Below are 26,251 nucleotides of genomic sequence, written 5' to 3'. Positions count from 1 at the left end.
ATAATCTCCCATAAAAATATAACCTACCAAAACTGACTCTAAAAGAAATTGAAAACCTGAATTAAATCAGTAGTGAAAAACTACACTCAAAATACACACATGCATAAATTCTACCAAGCTTTCAAGGAACAGATCATCTCTATTTTATATCATCTGTGTATAAGAAAAGACAAACTACCATCGATGGAAGAAGAGCAGTGGTCAAAGGAAGGAGGATAGGGTGGTGTCTAGAAACCCAAACCAAAGGAAGAAACAAGGGGGGAGCTGTCAGTGCCCACATATCTCAGTTAGACTTTGCTTCCTGGCTGAAGCACTCCCTAGCCCTCAAGTCCCCCTATTAGGGGACAGGCACCTCTGTTGCACCCTGACTCTCCCCTCCATGGTGCTGCAATAATGACCATGACTAATAATTTGACATTTGTTTTTGAGATTATTTGATCAAGGTCTGACTCTCTCACTGGTGTGTCAACTCCATGAGGGCAGAAACCATGTGCTTTTTTTTTCATCTTTGTGTCCCATTACTTAGCTGGTACCTGGAACAGAATGGATGTGCAACAAATACTTGTCAGATGAATGAGGAGGTCAATGGGCCTTGGGCCCCCTGAAATTTTAATTTTATAATTGCGAATAGAACTGTCAAGGAACAAGGCTGAGCCTGGACCGTCTAATACTTACTGAGTGCCTTATGTGCTAGGAGACACTAGGAGCTGGGGCTGAGATACTCAAAAGTGGTCAGAGGTTGGAAGAAACGCCCACAGTTGGTCAGTCCCCTGTGTCACCCAGACCAAGGAGTCCCAGGAATGCAAATTACAGAACTGGAATGTGAGTACCCAGACCTTCATTAACCAGCTCACCCCACTGTCCTGCCCAGTTGGTCTCTCAAATGCTCACTGGGAAAGAGGGTCTAAAGGGTGGCGGGTGGGGGCACGGGTGGGAGTCATCAAAGAAACTGGGAGCAGAAGAAGAAGGAATGGAGTGGGGGACGAAGAAGGCGAGAAAAACTGAGGGGCTTGGTTGATAAGGCTCAAGAACAGTGATTTCTAACATCTATGTAATATAACAAATCTTCCTTCTAAAGAAAGACCTTGGAGAGTTTAGTTCCCCTGAGTACTTTAACTGGTTATAGAGTTATAAGGGGCCAAGATTGAGTTTAGGATTCAGGGCTGAAGAGAGACGAGGTATGCTACCTGACAGAAAATTTCTGAAAGGCAGTCTGTGACAGAAAAAGGAGGGAGGAGGAGAGAGAGGTGTCAGCAAGATGGTCAGTGCCCTTACTGCTTTGTAGGGTAGCTAGAGCACTGACAAATCTCTGGGATGGGAAGGACCATTAAGAACAAGAACATCCAAAATGCAATTTTAAGTTGTACCCTTAGGATATATAAAGCTTCAGTAACAGCTTTGCCACCCCTAACAGTCTTCCATTTACAGTTGGTTTGGAGGAAAGCCTCTGTCCCAAATTTGGGGCCTGTGGCAGAACAGAGGTAAGGGACCAGCCAGGAGCAAAGAGGTAAGAACAGGTCTTCAGCTGAAAGAGGAATCAGAACCAGAGGTGACCATAACCCACTGGAATTTGTGCCAGTTGACAACCCCGCCTCCTCCTCACTCTGCCCAGGACCTGCCCTGACTGGAAGGCAAGGAGTATCTTTTCCAGATATTCAGGACCAGAGTGACCCAGCTGACATCCAGGCTACAGTCACCAGTCCAGACTGAGGGTTTGGTCTGGCCCTCTCAAAAGTAATGAAAGTCATCAAAAGAGAAGGGCTTCTGTGGGCCTGTCTCTGGAGATGCAAGAAAAGGAGGGAGCTGTTGAGAAGAGACCATGTGTCTCTGCGCCAGCCAGTGTGGGGAGAAGCTGAACCCCAAAAGAGAAAGCGGTGGTGGAAGATTTCGAGGGAGAGGTCAGCAGGTTGTATGCACATGGCCTGGAGACAAGAGGAAGGGACTGTCCAGGGATCCAGCCTAGGACAGGTCAAGGCTCACCAGAAGTTGATGCAAACAGCACAGAAGGTAGGAGATGAGGTCACTCCATTTGCCCAGAGAAGAGTAAGGTCTGGAAACCTGGCTTTCCTCCTCCTGGCCAGGGGTACTCCAGGAGAGCCAGGCAGACCTGCACCTGCCCTCTCCCCCATGAGAAGTGATGAGTAGAAGGAGGGAGATGGGCCTTGGCACAGAGAATGGAGGCCTCAAATGGGAGGGCATCTCAGGGTCCAGCCAAAGTTGTTAGTCCTCTCGGTGTCCTCTTATTCCCCTTTCGGCAAGTTTCTCCCTAAAGGTCCCCAACCTCATTGTTCCTCTAGGGTCTCATCCATCCCCACAGGGCCCAAACTCCCCGGGCCAACCTTGAGGTTCAAGAGTAACAGTGAAAATATTGACCACAATCTGGGAACCGGACAGGGCTGTTCGTGACAGGAAAATCCTCAGACCCCCGTGCTGAGTGGGAATTCAGGCACCCTGCCAGATAGTGGAAAGGACGGTTTTGCGTAAGTAACTCTTCACATCACACCCATGTGTGGCTTCCCACTTGAGAGGACCCTCCTGAAGAGGAGAGGGGGTAGGGGGAAAGCAGGAGGATGGAAAAAATGAAGAGAAAGGAAACGGAAGAGTGAGACAGAGAACAGACCTAGCAGGTGAGATCACAGGGGTGTGACATTTTATGAGCAGTGTGGAAACAACTACAAAGCCCCTGAATGAAAACTGGCCTGGAGAAAGAAGGCCCCCCACCCCTCAGTGCCTAGGGAAAGAGGAAGCAGAAGATGTCTGACCCACGTGTGCCCAGGACTTAGAGGGAAAAGTCCAGCTATTTCCAGCATCCCCAATTCAGTCTTCCTGGGAAAACCTCGGAAATACAGAAGAGATGACCCATAGGAATCAACCTTTAATCCCAAGTGCCCAAGGCTGGGAGAGGAGATGCCCCGGGTGCTCCAGGACACCAGGGATGCACTGACACAGCCAGAGGTGGGGAGAGGAGGATAAAGATGGTGGTAGATGAGGAGGGAAAGCCAAGTGGGAGTGATACTTGTATCACAGGCTGGCAGGAGGATGAAATGAGATCATATGTAGCAGAGTCCAGCAGAGGAGAGACACAGTTTTAAGTCCCTTGTTTGCAATTCCCAACAATTCCGTAGCAAACTGTTTTGGCCATAAAACCAGACCTCAGTTGATGCAAGGCTAGTTTTAGTTATCCTTCACTCCACTTAAACATTCAATAGTTTTGCAGCAGAAATGTGCTTGATTGTGAGCGCTACCCCAGCCCTCTGAGGGTGTCTTGTGGTGCTAGTTTCTTGCCCAAATCTGAAAAATTCTGAATTCTAAAACTTACCTGACCTCAAGAGTTTCAGATAAAAGTTTGTGGACCAAAACTTTAGGTTCCCCTTTTTCTCTAAACTGCTTCCGTAAAGAAGAGATGTGGGGATGGGCGAGGGGACGTGTAGACTAGCTTGTAAGCTGTGAACAGGGGGGCAACGTGGGCACCCTGTGAACAAGTACATGAACAGGAGAGGCGAGTGACCGTGCACATCTAACATTCTGTAAAAGAGGCAAGCAGAGATGGGTTCAGTTCTTCAGGAGCACAAGAGAGACCATGAGGAGAGGCTGGCACATTGGAGGGGGCGTCTTTGAAGAGCAGCAGGTCTTCTGAAGAGTTTGCCCTTTAGTACTCTCCCCAGCACCCAGCACCCAGCACCCAGCACACGGAAAAGGGGGAGGGGGTGGAGGTTGCTGCTGTGAGAAGAAAAACAGCCACAATAGAGTTTCAACTGCCATCAAAGATCGGCTTGCCACCTGCAGCTGCTGCCCAGGAGGAGCAAAGAAGTGCCACCAGCACCCCGCTGGGGAGGTGCCAGTCCAGAGAGGCCAGCAGTGGGCAGCCGGAGCACAGGAAGAGCTCTCTGGGCAGGAGCCATGGCCCGGCCACCGCCCTGCTGGCTGTGGGTTCTGGGGACCCTGGCGGGGCTCTCAGCTACCCCAGCCCCCAAGAGCTGTCCAGAGAGGCACTACCGGGCTCCGGGAGAACTGTGCTGCCCAATGTGTGAGCCAGGTAAGACAGGCGGCCTTGCTAGGGCCCAGCTGAGTGCGGGAGACAGGACCGGGTTTGGGGTGGAGGGAAGCAGAGAGGGAGTCTGAGCTTGAGCAAGGAGAGGAATCCTGCAGTGCCCCAGAAGCACCACCTCGAAGAGGGTGGAGAAGCGGCCTTCCTTGGGCCTTGACCCTGGACATCTGCTCACAGGAACGTTCCTCGTGAAGAACTGTGACCAACACAGAAAGGCTACTCAGTGTCATCCGTGTACACCAGGGGTCTCCTTCTCACCAGACCACCACGCCCGGCCCCACTGTGAGAGCTGTCGGCACTGTCACTCTGGTGAGACGGGCAAGCATTCGGGGGAGCAAGGTGGCACAGCTGGGTGAGGAGAAGCAAAGAGGAGGGGGAGTGGGAGCTTCAGTCACTTCAAGGCTACACAGTGGAGCCAATGCTGGGAACTGGGGCGCCCTGGGCGGGGCACGTACTGCTGTGGGGAGAACTCTAGTGTTTCAGGAAAGGGGTAAGCAGGACTGGAGGTACTGCTGAGAATGGGTCTACGGCTAGGATGAAGATAATAAAGAGGGGTAAGTGGCTCTAGGACCCAGATTTCAGCTGAGCGACCCCCGCCGATGAACTGGTTGTGTCTAAAGCCCACATTTGTTTGGAACTTGGAATACATCTTTCTAAGGAAATAACAATACCAGCCAGTGAGTAACAACCTTTTTTTGCACAAAAGCCAATTTAGGAAAATGAATATGTATGTGGCCTGTGGTTCTATTTATTTTGTAATTTCATCTTTTTTTAAATTAAGAAGTGTAATATCTGCAGCTGTGTTATGAATTCTTTTATTACTTCTCCATTTTAGCTAGAATTTCAGAAATTATGTCCCAGTATACTAGAGTAGCAGACTTTAAAATGGCCCCTTTGAACAAATGTTCTCCAGCAGGACACTTTTGAGGACTATTTAACTTAACTACTACACTATGCACCCGTAAACGCACTTGGTCTCACTAGGCCTCTTTATACTGTATTCTTTAAAAACTAACTAAATAAAAGGTTTTGCCATTGCAAATGAGCAACATCTTAAATACACAAGAAGTCTTCCTCAGTCCACTTAAAAATAGGATTGTTAATGGACGCTTTTCTCTTCTTGGCAGCAACCTCAGCAGGGCTGGAATTTCCTAGTCGAAGCTCCCCCACTCATTCTGCAGGCCCCACCAGAAGGCCTTTTCCCAATACTGAGCAGTCCTCACTCCCTTCGCTATGTTCCAGACCAGCCCAGTCCGTGATCCTTCTCTGTGAGACTCAGCCCATAGATCCCCAAAGCACTCAGGCAGCACCTAACTGCAGGGCTCCAGGGGAATAGCAGCCAGAGGTGAGGTGATGGGGAGGAGGCTGAATGAGTCTGGCCCTGTCTGGACCTCAGTACTCCCATCTGTAAGATGGAGAAGTGCCTGAAACCAGCCTGGAATTTTGTGCACAGCCTATACACAGCGAAGAGAACTCCGAGGTCTCTGGATACTCATCATGGAAAACAACGGCATTTCAACCAATCCCAGCCTCTTTAACCCCTACCTTCCCTTTGGGCAGAGACACTCACGATCTCCCCTCCTCCATCTTCTTCACCTTTGCCTACCTCTTCCCCTCTCCACCACCACCGTTCACTCCCCGCATCACTGTTCCTCCCTTGCAGATCCTTGTCCCGGTTGGCTCACAATTCCTGGTAAGCCACAAGGAAACCAAATTCTAGCAGCAGTTACGAGTCAGAATTCAGAAAGAAGAGGCCATAGGGGCATACGGATGGGAAGAAGGAATTTGTGTCCCTCTCCCTTTCCTGACAAAAGGCATTCGCTGAAGAAATCATTAGGAGTTGATAGTAGTCTTTGGCATCCTCCAACCTCCCTTTCTGCACCCCTCTTCCACCTGTCAGGGCTCCTCTCCCTGGGGCCCCATGTGTGCACTGCCCTAAGCCCACCAGGCTCCCACTCGATCCTGGCCCACCTCCAGGTGCTGCTGCCTTCCCCAAAACCACTCTCCTCTTCTCATCCCCAACCTGCTGTGAGCCCAGCCCAGCCCAGTGCCCCTCACACCCACCTCCCCCAGCGGAACTGAGGGGCAGCCACCAGCACCCGACCTCTACACTTGAATAAAATGTACACTTTAAAGGCAAAGACTGTCAGTAATCAAGTAACTCTCTAGTAAAGTCAAAAACCTATCAGGGACCACAGCAACACTATTCCTAACTGCTAAAAACTGGAAACTACCCAAATGCCCATTAACCGTAGAATGGATCAATAAACCATGGTATAATCATACAATGGAATATGATACAGCATGAGAATGAACGAATCTGCAGTTACACTCATCAATACGCATGAATCTCATAAACAGTTGAGTAAAAGCAGCCAGACACGAATGAGCCACACACGCATGATTCCATGTCTATTGCACAAAAATAGGCAAAACTGACTTGTAGTGTTAGGAAGTCAGGCGAGTGGCTCTTCTTGGGGGGCTAGTGACTGGAAGAGAACATTGCCGGTCATCTTCTGTTTCTTGATCTGGTGGTGGTTACACCTGGGAGTCCAATTTGTAGCAGTTCTCAAGCTTCACATTTAGGACATGTGTATCTTTCTGTAAGTATATTATACTTCGATAAGAAGTTATTAAAGGATCAGTAAGAGAAAATCATGTAAGCTGTTTCCGCTTTTCATAGTTCCTATTTCTGAACCAAGAATTTCCTAAAAGGTCCAAGTTTTTCTTTAATGACAATAATAATAATGGCAAAGGCACTGGGTGACAGTGATGGAGAAGCAGGCCTCCGTGTGGAGGGGGTGGGAGTGGAAAGGGCAGCACGTCCCTGGAGGTGGGCCTGGGATGGCGGCTGGGGGAGACCCTGCAGGTCTCTGAGGCCTGAGCGTCTGAGTTCCTCGGGCTCCCCTCTGTCCCCAGGTCTTCTCATTCGAAACTGCACCCTCAGCACCAACGCCGAGTGTGCCTGCCCCAAGGGCTGGCAGTGCAAAGACAAGGAGTGCACCGAGTGTGATCCTCCTGCAAACCCCTCGCTGACCCCTCGTCCATCTCAGGCCCCAAGCCCACACCCACAACCCACCCACTTACCTTACGCCAAAAGTAAGTTCCAGGCAACCCCTTGTGCAGTCACGGGGGTAAAGGTCACACCCCAACCAGCACCCCCATAGAGCACCCACACCCACATAAGTTGTCTGGTCAGCCTGTCTGCCTTCCCATCCCTTCCAGCGCCTCTTAGGCCTCTTCGGCCTTCAGCCCAACCTTGTGCCCTATGGGTTTCCCTGCTGCTGCTCACCCTGTCTATGGTTTTCCAGAGATGCCAGAGGCCAGAACTGTCCGGCATGTGCAGACTCTGGCTGACTTCAGGCAGCTGACTGCCCCAGCTCTCTCCACCCACTGGCCACGTGAGTTTTCTCCCCATTCCCCACCCCCAGAGAGAAAGCACACAGGATAGTACAGGAGGGAAGCCAGCCAGAAAGCTCCTAGGGGTAGGGGTAAGAAGACGGAGAAGCAGAGTCTAGGGATTAGGAAAGGAATGGGTCCAATGGTGGGGGTGGGGGAGGAAGGTGGGGGAGAGGAGAGAGGAGTGCTGGGCTGAGGGGAGTCAAGGGCTAGGCCCTCCCCAAAAGCTCTTGCATGGCCCCCGCTTATCACAGCCCAAAGGTCTCTGTGCAACTCAGAATGCATCCGCATCTTTGTGATCTTCTCTGGAATGTTTCTTGCTTTCACCGTGGTCGGAGCCCTGTTCCTCTATCAACAAAGAAAATACCGACTAAGTAAGAGACAAAATACAGGTCTCCAATCCTGTCCCTGCACCGCACCCCACCATCTCAGCTCTGCCACCCATGCCTGGAACCTCGTGGAAGCCTCCCTAGCTCCATCCTCACCAACGCTGGTTTCCCACCTGCTCTTCCTCTCCTCTTAGCTGCTGCCCTCGCGACAGCACCCCCCGCCCCAGCTGCCCCTCCTTTGCTTATCTCTTCTCCCTTCACCCCTCCCCCACCGCGGCCAAGATTCATCTGATTCTCCTTTTGCAGACAAAGGAGAAAGTCCAGTGGCGCCTGCAGAGCCTCTTCCTTACAGCTGCCCCAGGGAGGAAGAGGGCGGCGCCTTCCCCATCCAGGAGGATTACCGAAAACCAGAGCCAGCTTCCTACGCCTGAGAAAGCAAGCGCTCGGAGAAGTAGGGGGTCATCACTGCAGCAAAGCCCTAGCCTCCACCCCACCCCACTGGCCATCCGGGGAAATGAGACCGGACCCTTTCCTGTGTGCAGACTTGAGAAAGTGCCTCTCTGAGATGGGCGATGATGAGGACACATGGGAACGAGGTGGAGGGTGGGAAGCAGGAGGCCGGGTGTGTCCTGGCCGAGCCGGCTTCACCCCCGTGCCCCAGGAGGGCTGGGGCTCTAGTTGGAAAACACACTTCCGCCTATGAAAGCCCCGCGTACTGTCTCGCTGACCTAGAAACTCGGCAAAATAAAGTGACAGACTGCCACACACTGCAGCTCTCCAGCTCGCTCTCTGAAATCCCAACCTCAGCACGCAGGCCACGCCCAGCCTCATCTCACCATCAGGGATCTGAAGGAGCTTTCTCCAGTGCAGACTTGTGTGCGGGCCCGCCCAAGGCGGGGGCGAGTGTGCGTGGCACCCACAGAAAATGAGGAAAGGTCCCCAGGTTACCGGGGACCCTGCTTCTGGCTTCACTCTCCCCGCCCCCCTTTCTGGTGCTTCTATCTCCACTTTCTTGCGGTTGATGGGGAGCATACAGGTGCATGCGGTGAAGTGAGGTCTTGAAATCACCAGGGGATTGGGGGGGAGGGGCGGCCCCAAGAAAGGAGAACTGTAAACAGGTCTCTGGCACCAGCAACGAATGGCTTCACCCAGAGGCAAAGGCAGCCGCGGTGACATTGCCCCAAAGTGAAAGCGAAAGTAGGCCGAGGACAGAAGAGAAAGCGACAAGCTGTGGGGCAGCAAGGGCTGTTGGAGAGCCCCCTCTTTCCCAGCCGGGACCTTGCAAGCGGGGAGGCTGCGGAGAAGGGGGTGGCTGAGGAGGGGCCGGGGAGCAGCCCCCATGGGCGCGGAGGGCTGGTGCCTGCTGCTCTGCTTGGCCCTCTCCGCGGCGGCGCCCGGTGAGTGGGGAGGGCCGGCGGGGGAGTCGTGGGCTAGGGAGCACCGGCTAGCCACCCTCCCCGGGATTCCGCAAGGGGAAAGGGGCCGGCCAGGGCTTCCAATCGCCTTCCAAGCCCTTCGGAACACAGGCTCAGCGGCTGGCAAAGGTCCCACTGTGGTGGGGAGAGAGGCTGAGAACTCGGTGGGGAAGGGGCCTAATGAAGAGAGTCCTCCTCGGTGGATGTGGTGGGGGGCCGCTGTGCTACGGGAGGGCCCCTGCCTGGGAGCGGACAGCTTCAGAATAGATAGGGGTTCCCTGGCGAGGAAATCACATGGGGGCGACCCCGGAGTGGGGGAGGGGATGGCTACCTGTAAGGGCAGAAAGCCGAGAGACCTCGTGGGCTGGCGGGGAAACTAAGATGGCTGCCAACGCCCCTAGCAATACAAACGTCCTGTCTGGTCCCCCAGTGGCACTATTGCTCATTTATTTGCTTTTGCTGAGAATCCCTTTGACTGAAGAGAGAGTTTTTCATTCAATAGTTGCAAATAAGAGTAAAAACATAAACCCCTCTGAGCAAGGCAAATCCAAGATTTCAAATAATTCACACCAAGAAGTATGTACCTGGAGTAGCAGGTGCTTCCCAGAAAGCTGGTTTTGGGGATGACAGGAGAAGAGAGGGATATAGAGATAGCTAGGCCCCTGGAAGACAACTTTTGCCCCTTGAGGACTCCACAGTTTGGGGAGGGGGGGGTGAACACAGAAGTAACTTTCTGGACAAGAGGGTGCTCACCCCAGCCTTCTCCCTGCAGCAGACAGGCAGTGGCGGGCAGTGGATGTGGTCTTAGACTGCTTCTTGGTGGAGGAAAGTGGGCAGCGTGGAGCTTTTGCCAGCAGTGGGAACATGGTGAAGGCCTTGCTCGTGCTGAGGCAGGTGCCAGTGCTGGATGATGGCTCCCTGGAAGGCTTCACGGATTTCCAAGGGGGCACACTGGCCAAAGATGACCCACCTGTTACCTTCGAGGCCTCAGGTAAGAGCCCTCCACCCTGTGTCCCAGTCTTTCTGGGCTCCCTCCACTGGGACAGCCCAGTTCCCAAATACACCCGCACCCACTTCCCATGGGCCCAGGTGTTCTCAATCCAATGAGACCTCTGTGCCGCCCTTCTCTCTCCCCAGTGAACCTGGTACAGATCCCCCAAGCCAAGGCCTTGCTCCATGCTGACTGCAGCGGGAAGGAGGTGACCTGTGAGATCTCCCACTATTTTCTCCAGGCCAGACAAGAGGCCACTGTTGAGACAGCAGCTTGGTTCATCACCAACGTGCAGGTGTCTGGAGGGGGACCTAGTGTCTCCATGGTGATGAAGACTCTCAGGGATGCTGAGAATGGGGCTGTCTTGCACCCCAAGCTGAACCTGCCCTTGAGCCCCCAGGGGACTGTGCAGACTGCAGGTGAAAAAATTAAAAGTAACAGAAAGTTTTGTTTTCTTAAGTCGTCAGAGATGGGGGCATAGAAGGAGAAGGGAGCAAGTCCACCTCCATCCACATCGGTCATCTCAAGGTGTCCCCTAGGCCTTGGTCCTTTCTTCCTAAGGACCCAAAATGGGAATAGTTTTCCCCTACTGGGTTGCCTGAGGAAATAAGACATGTGATGCTCTATTCATGTAGGCTGTCCGTACGAATCTCCTTGGGCCAAGCACCAGTTTTCTCCCAGTGAAAAGCCAGCCTGGTCTGGTGCTTCAAGATGATTAGATCAAAGCGAGGGACACAGAACTTGTTCATTATCTCTTATTAGTAAAACCCAGTCCTTGCCCTCTCCAACCCAGCACATCCCAGAGGGCAGAGGAAATTGGGAACATGATGATTTCTCCAGAGTTCATCGAATCCAATATTTTGCCTCCAAAAGGAGACGACCAAGTCCAGAGAAGATTAGGTGGCTACTGTCCCATCCTTAGAAAGCCCCTGAACACTCAAATCTACCTGTGGTCGAACCTGTATTTATCCTGCTACATTGGAAAAGAGGGGTCCTCATGTCTGTCCAGTGTCAACCATAGTCCTGGCATAGATAGGTGTTGCCCCCTTATTTTGGGATATTTCAAGCCTACAAAACAGGTGAAAGAATATAATGAAACCTGTATGCTATTCACCTACATTCACCAATTGTTAACACTGCCACATTCTCTTTCTCTATGTGTATATATATATATATATATATATATATATATATATATATATATATATTCCCCCCCAAACTAATTGAAAGTCAGTTGCAGAATCTCAACACTTCACCCCAAATGCTTTCATGTATAGCATGTGTCAGTTTATAACCAAAGACAAGGATATTCTCCTTCATAATCACAAAACCCTCACCTCACAGCAAACAAGGTGGGGAGTGGTTACCGTGGTGCAGGCAATAAGGGGGTGCAGTGTGTAGAGAATTTAAGAACATATTCTCACCACTACCCTACACTGGCAATTCTGAACAATATTAGCAATAAATACTTCTCCCTTCCAGGGCAGTCTGTTCCCACCTCCCCCACCACTGCTTGGTCACCACTGAGCATCGTACTTAATAAGATACTTTAAAATTAATACAGTAATACTGTCAAATATAAAGTCCAAACTTCTCCAGTTGCCCCAGTAAAGTTCTTTATAGCTTTCTGGGGTTCTTTTCAAGTCCAGGATTTGAACAAGGATCGTGCATTGCATTTAGGTGTCTTGTGCCTTTAGCCTCCTTTACTCCAGAACAGTCAGAGCACTGACATTTTTGAAGAGTCCAGGCCTGCTGTCTTATCGAGTATCCTGCCATTTGGATTTGTCTGTTTTCCTCATTAGATTCAGGTTCAGCACGTATGGCACAAATGCTACATTGTGCGCTTTTTAAACTCTGAGTCCTATTTGGTCTTCACAGCAGCCTTGCCTTAAGCAGATGACTTGGCAACACTAAGTGACTTGCACAAGGTCACAGAGCTACTAAGTGGAAGAACCAGGGTTCCAAAGCTTTCTGTGCTACTCCAGTGGTTCTCCCCTGGGGGTCAACAGGAACCCATAATTTTGCATGTGTATTTTTCTGGTTTGAAGTCCATAGCTTTCCTCAGATTATCCAGGGGTAAGTGCCTCCAAAACTGTTAAGATTTCCATATGTGCCACACTGCCTTTCCAGAGCCCCATTTCTTTGTGGTTCCATCTGATGGGAAATGAACTCAACTGGCCTCACTGCCCAAGGGAGGAGGCAGGGGCAGGTGTATGCCCACAACTCAGAGATCATGTGACCTTGAGGAAGAAGTAGCCCATAATCACTCCTCTTTTTCTCACCACAGTTGAGTTCCAGGTGACAACACAGACCCCGTCCCTGAATTTCCTGCTGGGGTCCTCAGCCTCCTTGCACTGTGGCTTTTCCCGGGCCCCAGGACTGGACCTCGCCAGCGTGGAGTGGCGGCTGCAGCATAAGGGCAGTGGCCAGCTGGTGTACAGCTGGACTGAGGGGCAGGGGCAGGCCAAGCGAGAGGGCGCTACCCTGGAGCCTGAGCAGCAACTCATGGCCGGAGACGCCTCCCTCACCCTACCCAGCCTGACCCTGCAGGACGAGGGGGCCTACATTTGCCTGATCACCACCGCTCTGTACCAAGCTCAACAAATCATCCAGCTCCACGTCCAAGGTGAGGCCAGGATGCGGTCATCCTGGGGCGAGGGGAAGGGATATGCCTGTTGGGAGTGTTTTCCAGAATGGAATCCAAATACAGGGGCAGTTTCCTGAGAGACAGACTGTATTCCCACAACCTAAATGCCATCGCCAACCTAGAAGCTGTTTCCCCTCAGACTCCAGGATAATTCCATCAAGAAATTTCCCAGCCCAGGATCCCCCTGCTGCCCTGCCCTGGCTGGCTGTCTCCAATCACCCCTTTTGGACCACATCCTAAGGAGGAACAGCAGCAAAGCAAGGAGGGGCAGAGGGAGCAGCCCTGACTGGGAGGAGTATTTCATCACTGATATCCTTTAAAATCACTGGCTTATGGTGATGATAAGAAGCAAGCCAACCTTTAGCTGGTTTTACTATGGTTTTTCAATTACCTGTGGAAGATGTACCCCCTGATGGCCTGCATCCAGGGTGGGCCCCTCAAACCCTCCTTGGCATGCCACTGAGGAGGAAACTTCAGCCTCCACATCTCCTCTCATTCTCAGCAGGAAGAGAAGGCTTTAGGCAACTCTGCTGTCCCACTGGATCCCTCTGGAATCTTACTCCTCATTCTTTCTTTAAGCTTCCCCCAAAGTACGACTAAGCTTGGCAAACGAAGCTCTGACACCCACTCTCATCTGCATCGTCACTGGCTATTATCCTCTGGATGTGGCTGTGACGTGGACCCGAGAGGAGCCAGGTGGAGCCCCCGTCCCAGTCTCTGGTGCTTCCTTCTCCAGCCTCCGACAAAGCACAGCAGGCACCTATAGCGTCTCCTCCTCCCTGATGGCAGAACCTGGCTCTGCAGGCGCCACCTACACCTGCCAGGTCACCCACATCTCCTTGGAGGAGCCCCTTGAGGCCAGCACCTGGGTTGCCCCACCAGGTAACTGGGAATGCCCTCCTTTCCCCACCTTCATACTTGGGCTCACGGCTCTCGTACCCTCAGCTCATCTTTCATCTTGTTCTGCTTCCCATAGCACTTTCACAGCACAGTCCCAGCTTTTTCTTTCCCAAGGTGGCAGCCTCCCCAGCTGCCACCACACATGCCGAGACTTCATTACACCCCAGGGTCCAGGGTATCAGGCAGTGTGCCGAGAGCTGGAGATCAGGTTTGAGTAATTCCTGATCTTGCCCTCAGGAGTCTCGTGGAGGGACAGACCAGGCAGTCAGGGACGACGGCCAGGGAAGACATGCAAGCTGAGTTAGCTAGCTCAGGGGGAAGGGAGCACCCAAGACAGAAAGAACGGCACACGTGAAGGCCAGATTACAGAACAACCCAAAGAGAATCTGGGGAACTGCAAGGCTGGAGCCATGGGTGTCTGGGAAAGGGGAAGTGGCTCAGAGGTCTGACGGGGGATTCCACTGATGGAGCCTTTAATGAACCACACTGTCCCAAGCACTGCGATGTATGATCGCAGGTATTACCATGCCTCCTGTCTTAGAGATGGCTAACTGGCACTTACAGATGATAAAGTAAGTGGTAAAAGAGAAAATGTGAAAGATAGGCAGCCTGATTCCCCCCCTGTAGCCTGAAACCCTCTACTGCTATTAGAGGGCAGATCACAATGGGCCTTCAAGCTGGAATTTCATCCTGAAGCCACAGAATGTCGTTGCAAGGTTTCAAACAGGAAAGAATCGGCACTAGAAATGCAAATATCCAGGAGCACTGGGCATTATCTGGTGGCTCACTAGACTCAGCTTCCCAAAAACTGGGGTTTTGTCTCAGCTCACATCATTCCCCAGCTATTTACAAAATTCCAGTTTAACTGCCAACAACTAATCTAACCTAAATCTCTCTTGCAAAGCAATTAAAAGATGTTGTGGGGCCGGCCCAGTGGCGCAGTGGTTAAGTTTGCCCCCTCTGTTTTGGCAGCCTGGGGTTCACAGGTTCGGATCCCGGGGGTACACCTGCACACAGCTTATCAAAGCCATGCTGTGGCAGCGTCCCACATAAAGTAGAGGAAGACAGGCATGGATGTTAGTCCAGGGCCAATCTTCCTCAGCAAAAAAGAGGAGGATTGGCCACAGATGTTAGTTCAGGGCTAATCTTCCTCAAAAAAAAAAAAAAATGTTGTCCCGCAGTGGGAAGAGGTAGATTATTCTGTGTGGAGTAACACACCAACATCCAACAACCCTGAGCAAGTACGAGTGGTACTGTGGCCCAGTTCCCGAGAGCAGAACACTCGATATGAGCTCCTCAACCAGGGACTCACTCACACCCACTCCTCTGTCCCTCCTGTGGGGTGGACGCTGTGGGCGTGGGCTCAGAGAGGACTCCTGCCCACTGATTCCTGCCGACACTGCTCTCACCTACAGAGAAGAGGATGGCCTTTGGAGTCCTTTTTGCCAGCAGCCTCTTCCTTCTTGCACTGTTGTTCCTGGGGCTTCAGATATGGCAAGGTAAGAGCCTGGTTGCCCTCGGCTGCCCCGACCCACATCACGTGTAGATCAGCCTGCTCTGACCACCTCCCCACCCAGACCTGGCATGAAGCCCCAGCGTCCTGAGTTCCAGCCAGCCCCCCCACTACAGCCCCTGGCTTTTGGGTTACCCCAACTGAAACCAACCTCGTTCCTTCTTGTTTTCTCCTAGCTACCTCACTAAGATCTGAGGCCCTCTTGGCAGCCACTCTCCTACCTCAGAGTAAAAAGGAAGAATAGTCACATTCTCCCAGAAGGACTCTAAACCAAGTCCCAGAGCTCAAAAAGGCCACAAGAAAGGCAGGAAGGAGGTGCAGATCATGGGGCACTGGCTGTGGGCCTCTGCCTTCCCGCATCGTGTCCCTGGGCTGACCCCCAAGGGAGAAGACATGAAGACGTGGAGAGGGCGGCAGGAAGGCAGGATGTCCGGGTGGAGATTAAAACATGAGCCAGGGCCCGGGTTCGGATCCCGGGTGCGCAGCGAGACACCACTTCTCTGTCCAGCCTGAGGCCGAGTCCCACATACAGCAACTAGAAGGATGTGCAGCTGTGACATAACAACTATCTACTGGGGCTTTGGGGGCAAAAAATAAAAAAATGTTAAAAAAAAAAAAAAAAAAAAAAAAACATGAGCCAGATTTGAGGTGCAACGGTAGGAAAGGAAAACGGGAAGAAATCAAGAAAGGAGCAAGTGAGGGACAGTGGGGCAAATGGGTAGGGGGTGGGCCACGGCACCCAAATATTGAAGCTGTCCAAATAAAAGCCCCTTGTGGCCTCAGAGACAAAGCTTTTCCACTGTCCTGTCTTTCCCCACACTGGAGCCAGCTGAGCCCTGCCCCCAAGCCTAGCCACTCCAACTTGCAAGGTGTTCACGGTGTGAAACGAAGGCCCTCAGAGGCAGCCCTGGGGCTCCCTCTCAGTTGCTCTGTGTAACCTTGAGCTGCAGTTAAGGTTCTCCCTTAGACAGGTGCTGAGTATTTCAGGATACCTACAGACTCCTCACTCCCTGAGCTGCAGGGAGAGATTTCTCTGCTTGTTCATTTCTAAAATGTGCCTGGTCAGGCCGGCCCCGTGGCTTAGCGGTTAAGTGCGTGCGCTCCGCTGCTGGCGACCTGGGTTCGGATCCCGGGTGCGCACCGACACACCGCTTCTCCAGCCATGCTGAGGCCGTGTCCCACATACAGCAACTAGAAGGATGTGCACCCGTGACACACAACTATCTACTGGGGCTTTGGGGGAAAAAGTAAATAAATAAATAAAATTATAAATAAAATGTGCCTGGTCAATACAGTGGAAACTGGCAGCAGAAAACTGTACATGAGGAGGACGGGGGACAGAGCGTGTTCACTGGAGGCCTCATCCGGGCATGGCCCCTGGTACAGGCTGAGGACCTAGAAGGACGTAGATGGGAGATGTCTGAGGAAACCTGCAGTGTTTGTTAGCGTGAGATGCCCACTCAACTTCCTGTCATCACTTCCTCTCACCAGCACCTAGAAGAGTCTGGCTGCTTCAGGTATGAATGCTGACAGCGGAGACCACTTCCTCTGCCAACACACAGATCTTTAATCTCGAGAAGACCACACAGCACACATAAGCCAGCCCTTCCGGCCTAAAGCAACATCAGACTACTAGAAAGAAACAACACTTCCCCTCCCCCTCCTCAGTTACTCCAACCCAAACAACAACCAAGTCAGTTTAGTGGTAGGAATTTGTATTTTTTGCCTTTGTTCAGAATACATGAAATTGATAAATATGCCACATGCCTTTGGTGGAAACACAACTGTTATCATTCCATACAAGTATGAGATTGGGGTTAGGAAAAAAGACGAAGAGGTGATGACAGACACACAGTGGAAACCCCACATCATCTCATGGCAAACCAAAGAAGGAGGGGATATGGGAAGCTTGGCTTCATTTGACTGCAAAGTCCCAGGGTTTAGTTGCATATCTGCTCATGCACATGGGAGGTGGGAGGGAAGGGGGACAGCAAAGACACAGAGGAGGGTGCAGGGAGGGGTAAGAAAGAAAGTAGAAGGGCTGACATCCCCAAAAGAACAAAGCCAACTACTTCTGGTGAGCCTCAGAGAGACGGAAACCCAGGAAATAATTCCCATGACAGGGCTGGGTGGGCCAGGAGGGCGAATTTGCTTCAGGCTTGGGATACATCGAGGACAGTGGTGGTTCTTCTCCAGCGGTGACCCCCTGCATTAGGCAAGGAGGAGCCCAGAGGAGAGTGGAGACCTTCGAGGGGGGCCGTTGGGAGGGTACACTGACTGCTTTCTTCCAGCTCTTCAGTCCTGCCCTGGGGCAGGACGAAGGGAATGTGGGAAACGGGGGAAGGGAGAGGAAGGATGGTTTTGTGCGATGAAATGCTGCTGCATGGAAAGTGAGCATCCAGACCCAGCCCAGCCTGGCCGCAGCCTCTTCCTGCTTGCTTCCAGAGGATGGAAGAATAAAGGATCATGGGTGTCCCCGTTCTGTTACCAGCCTGCCCTCCTCCCCTCACACCTCGGTCTATCCCACTCAGCACCCTGTCCTGAAGCCCAGCAGTAGCCCCCAAGACAGGCTGAGTAGCTCCCATCCTCAGACTCCACTGTCTGCACCCACAAACCATGCAAAGAGGAGGAAAGGAAAGGAGGCAAAGTGGAATTCAGATGGGTACGGGTGGTTTAGAAGGGGCACGTACTGCAGGAAGAACAGAGAGGTGGCTCCAGATGAGAGGGCCCCATAACAGCACAGCAATACACAAGCATACCTGTCTACAGACTGTCCCACCTCCCACCCCACGACTTCTCTAAATATTAGGAATGGGCTGGGCCTCAGGAAGGACCTCCTGCCTCATCCCTACCCGGCAAGTACTTGGGGGTGGTGTGGAGGAAAGGACCCTGCGAGTCTAAGATCCTCACTTCTAGCACCCTCACACTCCCTTATCAACAGGAATGGAAGAACAGGACCCTCCTTAAGGGAGCAAGAAGTGGCTTCCTCCGAGCTCATTTTCAAATAAGGCCCTCAACTCATTGTTTCTCTATAACAGGCATTCCCTCTTTATCTAAGCCAACAATTAAAACTAACAGCATCCCAAACTTTGGCTTTATCACATTATTTGGTGCTCTCATGAACAATACAGAATGCTGCAGAAAATGTGGACAACAGACAGCCCCTTCCAGTTACAAGCTTGTGGGACTGCTTCTAGGATGGGAATGAGAGTCCCAGTATTTTCACAATTAATACTTGTTTTCCAGGTCTCTGGAGAACAAAAGTAAAAGGCCGTAAGATCCCTGAAGACACAGAAAATCTTGGACTAACAGATTAGAAATAACTCCAAAAAATAGGTTTTACTTTCTAAAAGTGTATTGCACCAAGACCAAGCTGGACTTTGGGCCCACCCCAGGATCCTCTTCAGGCCTGGCAGAGGGGAAGAGCCCCACGTGACCAGGGCAGCCCTGAGTGAGCTGCCATTTTCCCAGCTGTTCACAGCCTCCTCCTTCCAGCAGCCTGGCCTTTCCTGGTAACACCATAGGCACCGATACCCTTCTCCTCCCCTGATCTTGGCACTTCTTGGGCATGTCACCTCAGCTACACTCCTTCCCCTTCCCTTGGCTTTGGGGGAACTTGTGAGTACATAAGAAGGAGGCAGCAAGGAGGCACCAGCTATTGCTCCTCAGGTAGTTACTTCAAGACTGCGCCATGAGCAGCATTTCTAGTGTTGAGGGACATAGTGCAAATGAAAGCAACAAAAAAGGAGGAATGGGTGGTGGAGAAGCTTGGGCTGGGATGGAGGAAGGTAGACGGGGAAGTTTGTTGAGAGAGCAAGCAGAGGGAAGGGGACTTGAGTTTGGATGGCAATGGAGAACAGGGAAGGGGTGGCACATTCTCAAGTAAAAAAGTAGACTGGACACAGCAATCAGGAAGTTCCAGATGGAAAAGAGAAAGAGACAGGAGAAAACAAGAGGGCAAATTACATCAAGTTACTAGACATTCAGTGGTGGGCGTTCCATGCCCATGGTCTCCCTCTGACCCAAGCCAGTGACAAACAGCACAGTCCCACTTCCTCAGAGCAAGAGGGACCATCTTCCCACAGCATCTTGCAGAGGGAAGGCTTGTCCATCAAGGAAGTCCGTTGTCTTTGCCCTTCCTCCCTCCTGAACCAGGTGATGATCCCACAGCAGCCATCTCCATACCTCAGTCAGAGCAGCCCCACTCCCCAGGCAGGCGGGGCTTGGAGAAGACTCCAGGACCTTCCCACCTCTTCACCCCACCAGCAACCTCAGCGATACTTACTTACAATAACTACCACGACGATGGCACAGATAGCTCCCAGCATGATCATCATCTGAGGAAACAATGACAAAAAAATGCGCCTTTGGATTTAGGGAAGGAGGAAAGGAGCCTGAAATCAAGATGTGGGAACAGTACTTCCTCCATCCTTGGGACAGTGAAAGAAACCACACATCACCCAGGAGATCTGCAGGCCTCTTGAGGATGGCCCAACCTTCATGCTCCCCATCAGACAGTAACCCCGGTACCACAGCTGAGCATCTCAGAAACACCAGACCATCTAGAGCTTGCTCCCTTCTGCTTAGTTCCTGTTGCCTGAAGGTTTTGAAAGGAACTCTAATGGAGGTGGAGACTTGGGATCTTTAGTCAATTGGTTGATTTTCATCATGAAGTGTTCAGCTCATTCCTAAAAGCTGCAGGTATTTAAATATATATCTGCCCTAGCCATTGTGTTGATGTTGGATGTGTCTGAGGAAGGGCCAGGTGAGAATTTTTCCAGGGGTCCTTTGGGGAAAAGCAGCTTGACTAACCATTTCCAAATTTCTCAGGCTATCATGGCTCCCAGTTAGTGATTCTGAAGACTCTAGCCTACCCTGGTGGCCAAATGAGGGTAACGCACCTCAAGGAGGCTTTCACGATTTCCCCCTAAGAGTTCTGCAGGGCAGAGATCCTGTGCCACTAGAGGGAAGGTATATAGAACCTGAGGGTTTTCCTGCCTTCTATGAGTTGAGGCTCAGGAAAAGAAGGGGGAGAGGACAAGAAAATTCACCTTGCAGTTTTTCCACCAATATTTCCTCTTTAGCTTGGCAGCACTGCTCTCAAATATTGATGCTCCCACCTGCAAGGCGTCAGCTCGGTCATCCAGCTCTGACAGTATCTCGTCCCTCTTCAGGACTTTGTCCACATTCACACGCATGATGTCCACCACCTGGGGGGGAGCAGAAACAAAGCCGCTAAGATCCCCACTAGAGACAGGGGAAAGAACAATGACCAAGGAATCACGAGTCTGGCCCTGCGTAACTGTAAGGGATGCCTTGCCTCCCAGAGCCTATAACTACCCCTCTATGAAAAAGAGAAGTTTCTAAACTTCTATGATTTGGAAACTCACAGAGAAAAAGCTCTCCACCTACCTCTTCCACTTGTGCCTGGGTTTGCTGTAGTCGTCTGTTACTGGTCACATTAGGAGGAGAGCCAGGGGGACCCCCACCTGGGGCAGTCTCTTCTGCCCCTTCGGTGGGTGGCTGAGCTGGAGCAGACCTGTGGAGAGAAGTGGACAGAGTACACAAAGTAATCGAGACAAGAAAGGACCACGTGCATTCTCGTGCCATACCACCAAAACACTGGTGATCAGGTTATATGCAAACAGAAGGGATTCTAGCTCCTTGGCAATGCCAAGTAGGGAGACGCAGCACTGAGGCAAGAAGCAAAAGATGAAAGATCCTGTAACAACATTTAGTCAGGGCTTAGGGACATCCAGGGTGGCATCAAGATCTTGTTTGGGCTACCCTCTGACCCAAACTCAAACATGTCTTCTGGGACAACAGCTACAGGGACAGATGTGCCAGCCTTGGCCTAAATGGCATTTCCCTGACTGTCAGAAGCCTTTCACATAAAGTCAGACTGGAAACCTCCAATCCAGGTTAGGAGAAATTCATACAGAAGACTAAACCCTCAGGACAAGCCTATGGACTGAACAGCTCTTTTTTGCAAAGCCTAAATATAATAAGAAAGTGCAAGCTGACAGACTCTGCTTAAGGGGATCCAGTTACTGGTTATGTTTCAACAATGATTAGTATATTGGGGCTGCTATAAGGACAACTTGAGAGTCAAAGGCTAAGCCTATGTAGGTGGAGTGAATCAGGACTGTTCACTTGCTTTGTTTTTGGCAGAGAAGATGGGAGTTTCACTTAGAAGTGGGTCCCAAAGCAATTGTGTTAGTTCTGAAACTGTTCCAAGAGCACAGACAGGAAGCAAAAATATGGGAAATGGTCCTCAATGTACAGGCATCATAGACATTCTGTCCCTTCCTTTTCTAGATTTGGCACTGAGTCTCAGGAGACTCCCCTAGTTCCATTATGTCCCAGAGAAGTCCTGGTTTACACTACTACACACAGAGATCATTCTCTCTTTCCCTTAGCCTTCAAAGGGATTAATCTAATGTGGGGTCTTCATGATAAACTCCTCTCCATGTCCAAACACATGGAGGCTAAATTCACCTCCTAAAGAATTCCTAGAAGTCTAAACTATGGCATGAGATTTTTCTCTCCCAAGGAAGAACCCAATGGCAGGAGGGAGATCTCTCAAATTTCATGGAGAATAGAAATTACAAGAACTCCTTGTAAAGAACTCCTCAAACAGAAGCAGAATCTCACAAAACATACCTCATAGGAGCAGTCCAAGAGCAAATGCTCTAGGGATTAAACCATCACAAAGTCACCAGAAAGGAAACGCCTTGACTACTCATAACAGAACTAATACCCAGAAGTTCCTTCTCCCTAAGTGAATCTCTTTCAGTCTAAAAAGATAAGAGAGGCCGGCCCCGTGGCTTAGCGGTTAAGTGCGTGCGCTCCGCTGCCGGCGGCCCGGGTTCGGATCCCGGGTGCGCACCAAGGCACCGCTCCTCCGGCCATGCTGGGGCCGCGTCCCACATACAGCAACTAGAAGGATGTGCAGCTATGACAGACAACTATGTACTGGGGCTTTGGGGGAAAAATAAATAAATAAAATTTTTAAAAAAAAAAAAAAAAAAAAAAAAAAAAGATAAGAGAATAACCCCTCAGAGAGGCTATACTAGCAGATTACACCCAACTCATCCTCATTTAAGGAATGGCTTTCTCATTTCTTTCTAAGGCACAAATAAGGCAAAAGAAAGATACAAAGCCATGGAAGCCACAAGACTCTTGTGCTACTACTGAGCTAAGCAATCTGGTTCTCCGACTGAAGGTGGAACATTCAATGAGTAGGTAGCAGCCAGTGTTTGGTCTTGGAAGCAGTCCAGGATGGTGGCACCAATGACAAGATTAAGGTCAGAGACCTCGTGATGCTTTCTCCATCTCCTTCCATTCATCCCACATGGGTGCTACTGGGAACCAGTCAGCTGAGATGGATCCCCCTCCCCCAAAGGAAAACAAATGAAATCCTAGGGCTTGGTCAAAACGCAGAGAATATCACATACAGTCAAAACTGCAAAAGTCAAATAGAGAAAAAGTGAAATGGTTATGAAGCATTTGAAGGGACCATTTCACTTACCATTTGTTGGGAATTGGGAATACTCAGCAGTAAAATATTCAGGGATAGTTATCACCCTTATGTAACATAAGTAAATCTTTTCCCTTTTTTGTCACTAAGAGAAACAACATAAATATATCTAGGACCAGACCAGGACTCCAGGCAGTTATAAGAAAGAAAAATCTCCATTATTGTGGTCCTAGCAGGGAAGTACTTCATTTGTCTACCCATATTTCTCCCTCAGGATCTTGGGATGGGGTAATGTCGAAGATGGTCAGAGACTAAATTGAATGTGTTGGGGGAAGGTGGGGATCCTCAGCTCCCTTTCTCTTCCCAATACTTGGCTAAGACTCAATAACAGGCAAACACCTCCTCCTATAACGGGTGGCCCTGAGATGAATGGCTGCTTGGAACCACATGCCACTGGCCCTTGAGTCTTTCTGAGCTGCTCACTTGGCGCCAGAGAGCTGGCAGATAAGTTTCCGGAGTTCTGCTCACTGCCAAGGGGGGCGAGGGGGTACACGCCACAACTGGGGTGAGGGGCATTCACAAATCCAGAGATGGCAGGGCAACCCAAGCAACTAACTGGCAGGTGCACCCATAACTGTCTTTCCATAGGCCCTAAGTACAGATTCAATCAGACGACGAGAAAGGGCCTCGAGCCCCCTCCCCGATGTCTTTATGCCCCACCTTTGCCTTCTCCCGGGCTCCTCTATACTGAGAGCGGAATGAGACGCCCAGCAGGCGAGAGAGGTGCAACGAATGTGGGACCCCCACGGCCCTGCCCCGCCCGCGGGGTTCTGGCTGTGGCTGGTGCAGGAATGGGGTACGCCCCCCCCCCCGAGAGTGGCCCGGTCTGGGGGCGGCGCGCGGTGGAAGTTCCCCGCGTCGCCGCAGCTGCTGCAATGCGCCATTTTCCGTCCCGCAGAGTCCGGCGCTGGCGGTGAGAGTTGGCAAAGAGGTGTCGAGCCCCCACAGCAGAGTCGACTCACATTTCGACAGAGGGAGGAGGGGTCCGTCTCCTCTCCCGAGGCTGCGGCGAGACACCTGGCGGAGGGGAGCGCTGCGGCAGCAGTCGACGGAACTGCCGAACCACGCACAACACCAACCACCGCGAGTCCCAGCTGCGGTGAAACAGACTGCGGTTGACGCGCGGGTGCCTGTCTTTATTAGTGCTGGCCACGCCTCCTGGAGAACGCTAACATCCCGCGGCCCAATCGGCACCCAGGACAGGCGTCATGCCGAAGCGAAGCCCGCTAAGGCCGAGCCCGCCCCGCCCCTGCAAATTGGCCAATCACAGCTCTTCTCTCATCCCGACAATACAAACTACAGTTTGCTTACCTGTGTAACTAAGCGACGGGGCGGGGCGGAAATATACACCACCCTCGGAAAGGGCGGCTCCAACAGTTTGATTAGGCCTTTTTGGTGCCTCTCAGCCAATCGCAGCAGTCCCTGAAGCCCGGGCCCGCCCACGGCCCCGGCGCCGGCGGCTCCAGCCAATCACGCCGCCTCCGCCGACAGCCGTGGGCGGGTCCGGGCTCGCGGTCGCCGCGACTCGGAGTCCTGGGAGAGGCGGAGGTTCGGCGGTCTGCGCACAGCCCTGGCGCCTAGACCTGGCCGGCGCTCCACCCTACCTCCCCGCCCCGGACAAGCGGCTCTGTGGAGACAGAACCTATCCAGGCAGAGCCAAGGCTTATGGGGCCGAGTCCCGGGCGCGGGGTTCGGTCCGACCAAAGCAGATGCAGAGGTTTCGTTCATCTCTACTTCAACACAGCCAACAAGCCCCTCGCGCAGTGTATCCTGAATTGAACTTGCCCCCAAACCTACTCCTGTCCCTTCAAGCAGGTTATCACGTCGATTCGGTTGCCCAAACCAGAAACCTGGAACCATCCTAGATTTCCTCCCAGTTCATCTTTACCCCTTCTCTAATAATTCACCAAGTCGAGTCGATCTTTCTTCTTAGTATTTCAGGAATTCTCTCCCCTCATCTCTGTCCAACTTCAGACTATTAGCCCTTGCCTAGACCCGTCAGCTGTGAAACTCGGCATTATTTTATGTCCCGCTAAGAGAAAAGGTAGCAAATAACCTGTGACACAATGCTTTCTTAACACTTAGAATTTTCACTTTATGTTTATTGGAAGTGTAGGTTTATATGATACAAATTATCGTATTTCACTCTCGTGCATGCATAAAAAGGAAAATAGAAAAGAATAACATGGTAACACTGTTCCTAAAACTTCGCATTCAGAGGCTGATTCTTAATGATTCATTTTTTGACTCAGATGTCCATGGTTTTCCACACAACGTAGTCCTCTGTGCCTGCCATCAAGGGCTTTGGTGATGTAGCATTTAAGAGTGTTCCTCTTCTGTCTCTGGAATTTTCTTCCAAGCCTCAGACACCCATTTGGCAAGTTTTGGTTCTTATGAGTAGGTATGACAAATACAGTATGACTGCTGTCTGGCTAATCGTTATAGTAAAACATCCCAATTCAGATATTAAAATGAAAAAAAAAAGCCTCTTAAAATCAATGAAATGTAATTTTCTGCTTCTAGTCTTGCCCTCCCTCATACCCATCTTCTAAGAAACCACCAGGGTGATCTATCCAAATGTCACAACCCGGCTTAAAATCCTTAGGCCAGTACTCTTAGAAACATAATGGACTGATCATACGTGTTTACCCCATCCCCCTCCTGAAACCACATCAAAATGACAATTTGTAAAAATTGAAAACAAATTATAAACCCTCAAAGACAAAAAGAATGGGAGGAATTGTTTCTGGCAGTATGAACACCTAAGTATTCCCACCAACTCTCCCCTGAAAAAAATTTAAAATCACTGAACTTTTTTAAAAGTAAGGCATTTTAAAACTTTAAAAATTATAGATTCACATGAGGTGGCAAAAAAAAAGGTACAAGGAGGCTCCCCTATACCCCTTCACCCAGTTCCCCCCAATGGTAACATCTTGTATAACTACAGTACAGTATTAAAACCAGGAAATTGACATTGTTACAACCAACAGAGCTTATTAAGATTTTGTCAGTTTTACGTGCATTCATGTGTATGTATAGTTTTATGCAGTTTTATCACGTGTAGATTCCTGTAACCATCATCACAGTCAGGGAACAGAACTATTGCATTATTCTAAGGTTCCCTTGTGCAACCCCTTTATAGCCATACCCACCCCCATCCCTAACCCTTGGCAACCACTAATTTGTTCTCCATGTCTATAACTTTATTTCAAGAATGTTACATAAGTGGAATCATATTATATGTAACCTTTTAATACCGGATCTTTTTTTCACTCATCATAATGCTCTTGAAATCCATCCAAGTTTTTGTATGTATCAATAGTTTTCATCGTTGAGTAGTATTCCATGTTGTAGATATACCACAAATTGTTTTAACAATTTACCTAGTTAAAGGACATTTGGGCTGATTCCAGTTTGGGGCTATTAAAAATAAAGATGCTATGAAGATTTATGTACAGGTTTGTGTGAA

The 26,251-nt window shown here is 50.8% G+C and overlaps 3 protein-coding genes and 1 long non-coding RNA gene across 8 annotated transcripts; 2 read left to right on the top strand and 2 right to left on the bottom strand.

Annotated features, from left to right (window-relative positions):
- Positions 1-3,900: 3,900 nt before the first annotated feature.
- CD27 (CD27 molecule) lies at positions 3,901-8,591 on the top strand. 3 transcript variants are annotated; one of them, XM_087442869.1, is made up of 6 exons: positions 3,901-4,036; positions 4,226-4,357; positions 6,968-7,147; positions 7,360-7,449; positions 7,702-7,821; positions 8,083-8,591. In XM_087442869.1, the coding sequence occupies exons 1-6, from the start codon at positions 3,901-3,903 to the stop codon at positions 8,205-8,207; spliced, it is 783 nt and encodes a 260-aa protein (XP_087298995.1). In that variant the 3' UTR covers positions 8,208-8,591. The 3 variants fall into 3 exon arrangements, with proteins under 3 accessions (XP_087298995.1, XP_087298993.1, XP_087298996.1); XM_087442867.1 differs by having other exon boundaries at positions 7,702-8,157; XM_087442870.1 differs by lacking the exon at positions 6,968-7,147 and having other exon boundaries at positions 7,702-8,157.
- On the bottom strand, positions 6,437-7,703 carry LOC147914835 (uncharacterized). The gene is made up of 2 exons (XR_015555013.1): positions 7,341-7,703; positions 6,437-6,649 (listed from the first exon to the last, which is right to left on the bottom strand). It is a non-coding gene; the product is annotated as an uncharacterized LOC147914835 (long non-coding RNA).
- Positions 8,592-8,866: 275 nt separating the features above from the next.
- Positions 8,867-16,520, top strand: TAPBPL (TAP binding protein like). Of its 3 annotated transcripts, none has more exons than XM_014793945.2 (7): positions 8,867-9,173; positions 9,967-10,182; positions 10,329-10,601; positions 12,470-12,808; positions 13,409-13,711; positions 15,145-15,228; positions 15,419-16,520. In XM_014793945.2, the coding sequence occupies exons 1-7, from the start codon at positions 9,116-9,118 to the stop codon at positions 15,484-15,486; spliced, it is 1,341 nt and encodes a 446-aa protein (XP_014649431.1). In that variant the 5' UTR covers positions 8,867-9,115; the 3' UTR covers positions 15,487-16,520. The 3 variants fall into 3 exon arrangements, with proteins under 3 accessions (XP_014649431.1, XP_087298992.1, XP_014649430.1); XM_014793944.2 differs by having other exon boundaries at positions 8,868-9,173; positions 9,964-10,182; XM_087442866.1 differs by lacking the exons at positions 15,145-15,228; positions 15,419-16,520 and adding an exon at positions 14,911-15,140 and having other exon boundaries at positions 9,964-10,182.
- Positions 16,521-16,940: 420 nt separating this feature from the next.
- VAMP1 (vesicle associated membrane protein 1) lies at positions 16,941-25,975 on the bottom strand. Its single transcript, XM_087441927.1, has 7 exons — positions 25,948-25,975; positions 24,222-24,315; positions 23,745-23,876; positions 20,655-20,781; positions 20,294-20,452; positions 19,528-19,579; positions 16,941-17,548 (listed from the first exon to the last, which is right to left on the bottom strand). The coding sequence occupies exons 1-7, from the start codon at positions 25,973-25,975 to the stop codon at positions 17,538-17,540; spliced, it is 603 nt and encodes a 200-aa protein (XP_087298053.1). The 3' UTR covers positions 16,941-17,537.
- Positions 25,976-26,251: the final 276 nt, after the last annotated feature.

Source organism: Ceratotherium simum, chromosome 17 (genome assembly GCF_057802395.1).
Source record: "Ceratotherium simum simum isolate JZ-2026a chromosome 17, ASM5780239v1, whole genome shotgun sequence".
NCBI classification, from domain to species: Eukaryota; Metazoa; Chordata; class Mammalia; order Perissodactyla; family Rhinocerotidae; genus Ceratotherium; species Ceratotherium simum.
Note: the sequence above shows the minus strand (reverse complement) of the source record. Positions and strands in the feature narration are given on the sequence as shown.

What these genes read in the sequence shown, in the direction of transcription:
- CD27 (XM_087442867.1), top strand. Translation starts at nt 3,901, where the DNA reads ATGGCCCGGCCACCGCCCTGCTGGCTGTGGGTTCTGGGGACCCTGGCG. An exon ending in CTGTCGGCACTGTCACTCTG is followed by an intron (nt 4,358 to 6,967) that starts GTGAGACGGGCA and finishes CTCTGTCCCCAG; the next exon opens with GTCTTCTCATTCGAAACTGC. An exon ending in TCTCTCCACCCACTGGCCAC is followed by an intron (nt 7,450 to 7,701) that starts GTGAGTTTTCTC and finishes CGCTTATCACAG; the next exon opens with CCCAAAGGTCTCTGTGCAAC.
- TAPBPL (XM_014793944.2), top strand. Translation starts at nt 9,116, where the DNA reads ATGGGCGCGGAGGGCTGGTGCCTGCTGCTCTGCTTGGCCCTCTCCGCG. An exon ending in CCTCTCCGCGGCGGCGCCCG is followed by an intron (nt 9,174 to 9,963) that starts GTGAGTGGGGAG and finishes TTCTCCCTGCAG; the next exon opens with CAGACAGGCAGTGGCGGGCA. An exon ending in GGGGACTGTGCAGACTGCAG is followed by an intron (nt 10,602 to 12,469) that starts GTGAAAAAATTA and finishes TTCTCACCACAG; the next exon opens with TTGAGTTCCAGGTGACAACA.
- VAMP1 (XM_087441927.1), bottom strand. Translation starts at nt 25,975, where the DNA reads ATGGAGAACAAATTAGTGGTTGCCAAGG. An exon ending in CGCCGGCGCCGGGGCCGTGG is followed by an intron (nt 23,877 to 24,221) that starts GCGGGCCCGGGC and finishes GTTTCACCGCAG; the next exon opens with CTGGGACTCGCGGTGGTTGG. An exon ending in CCCAGGCACAAGTGGAAGAG is followed by an intron (nt 20,453 to 20,654) that starts GTAGGTGGAGAG and finishes GCTCCCCCCCAG; the next exon opens with GTGGTGGACATCATGCGTGT.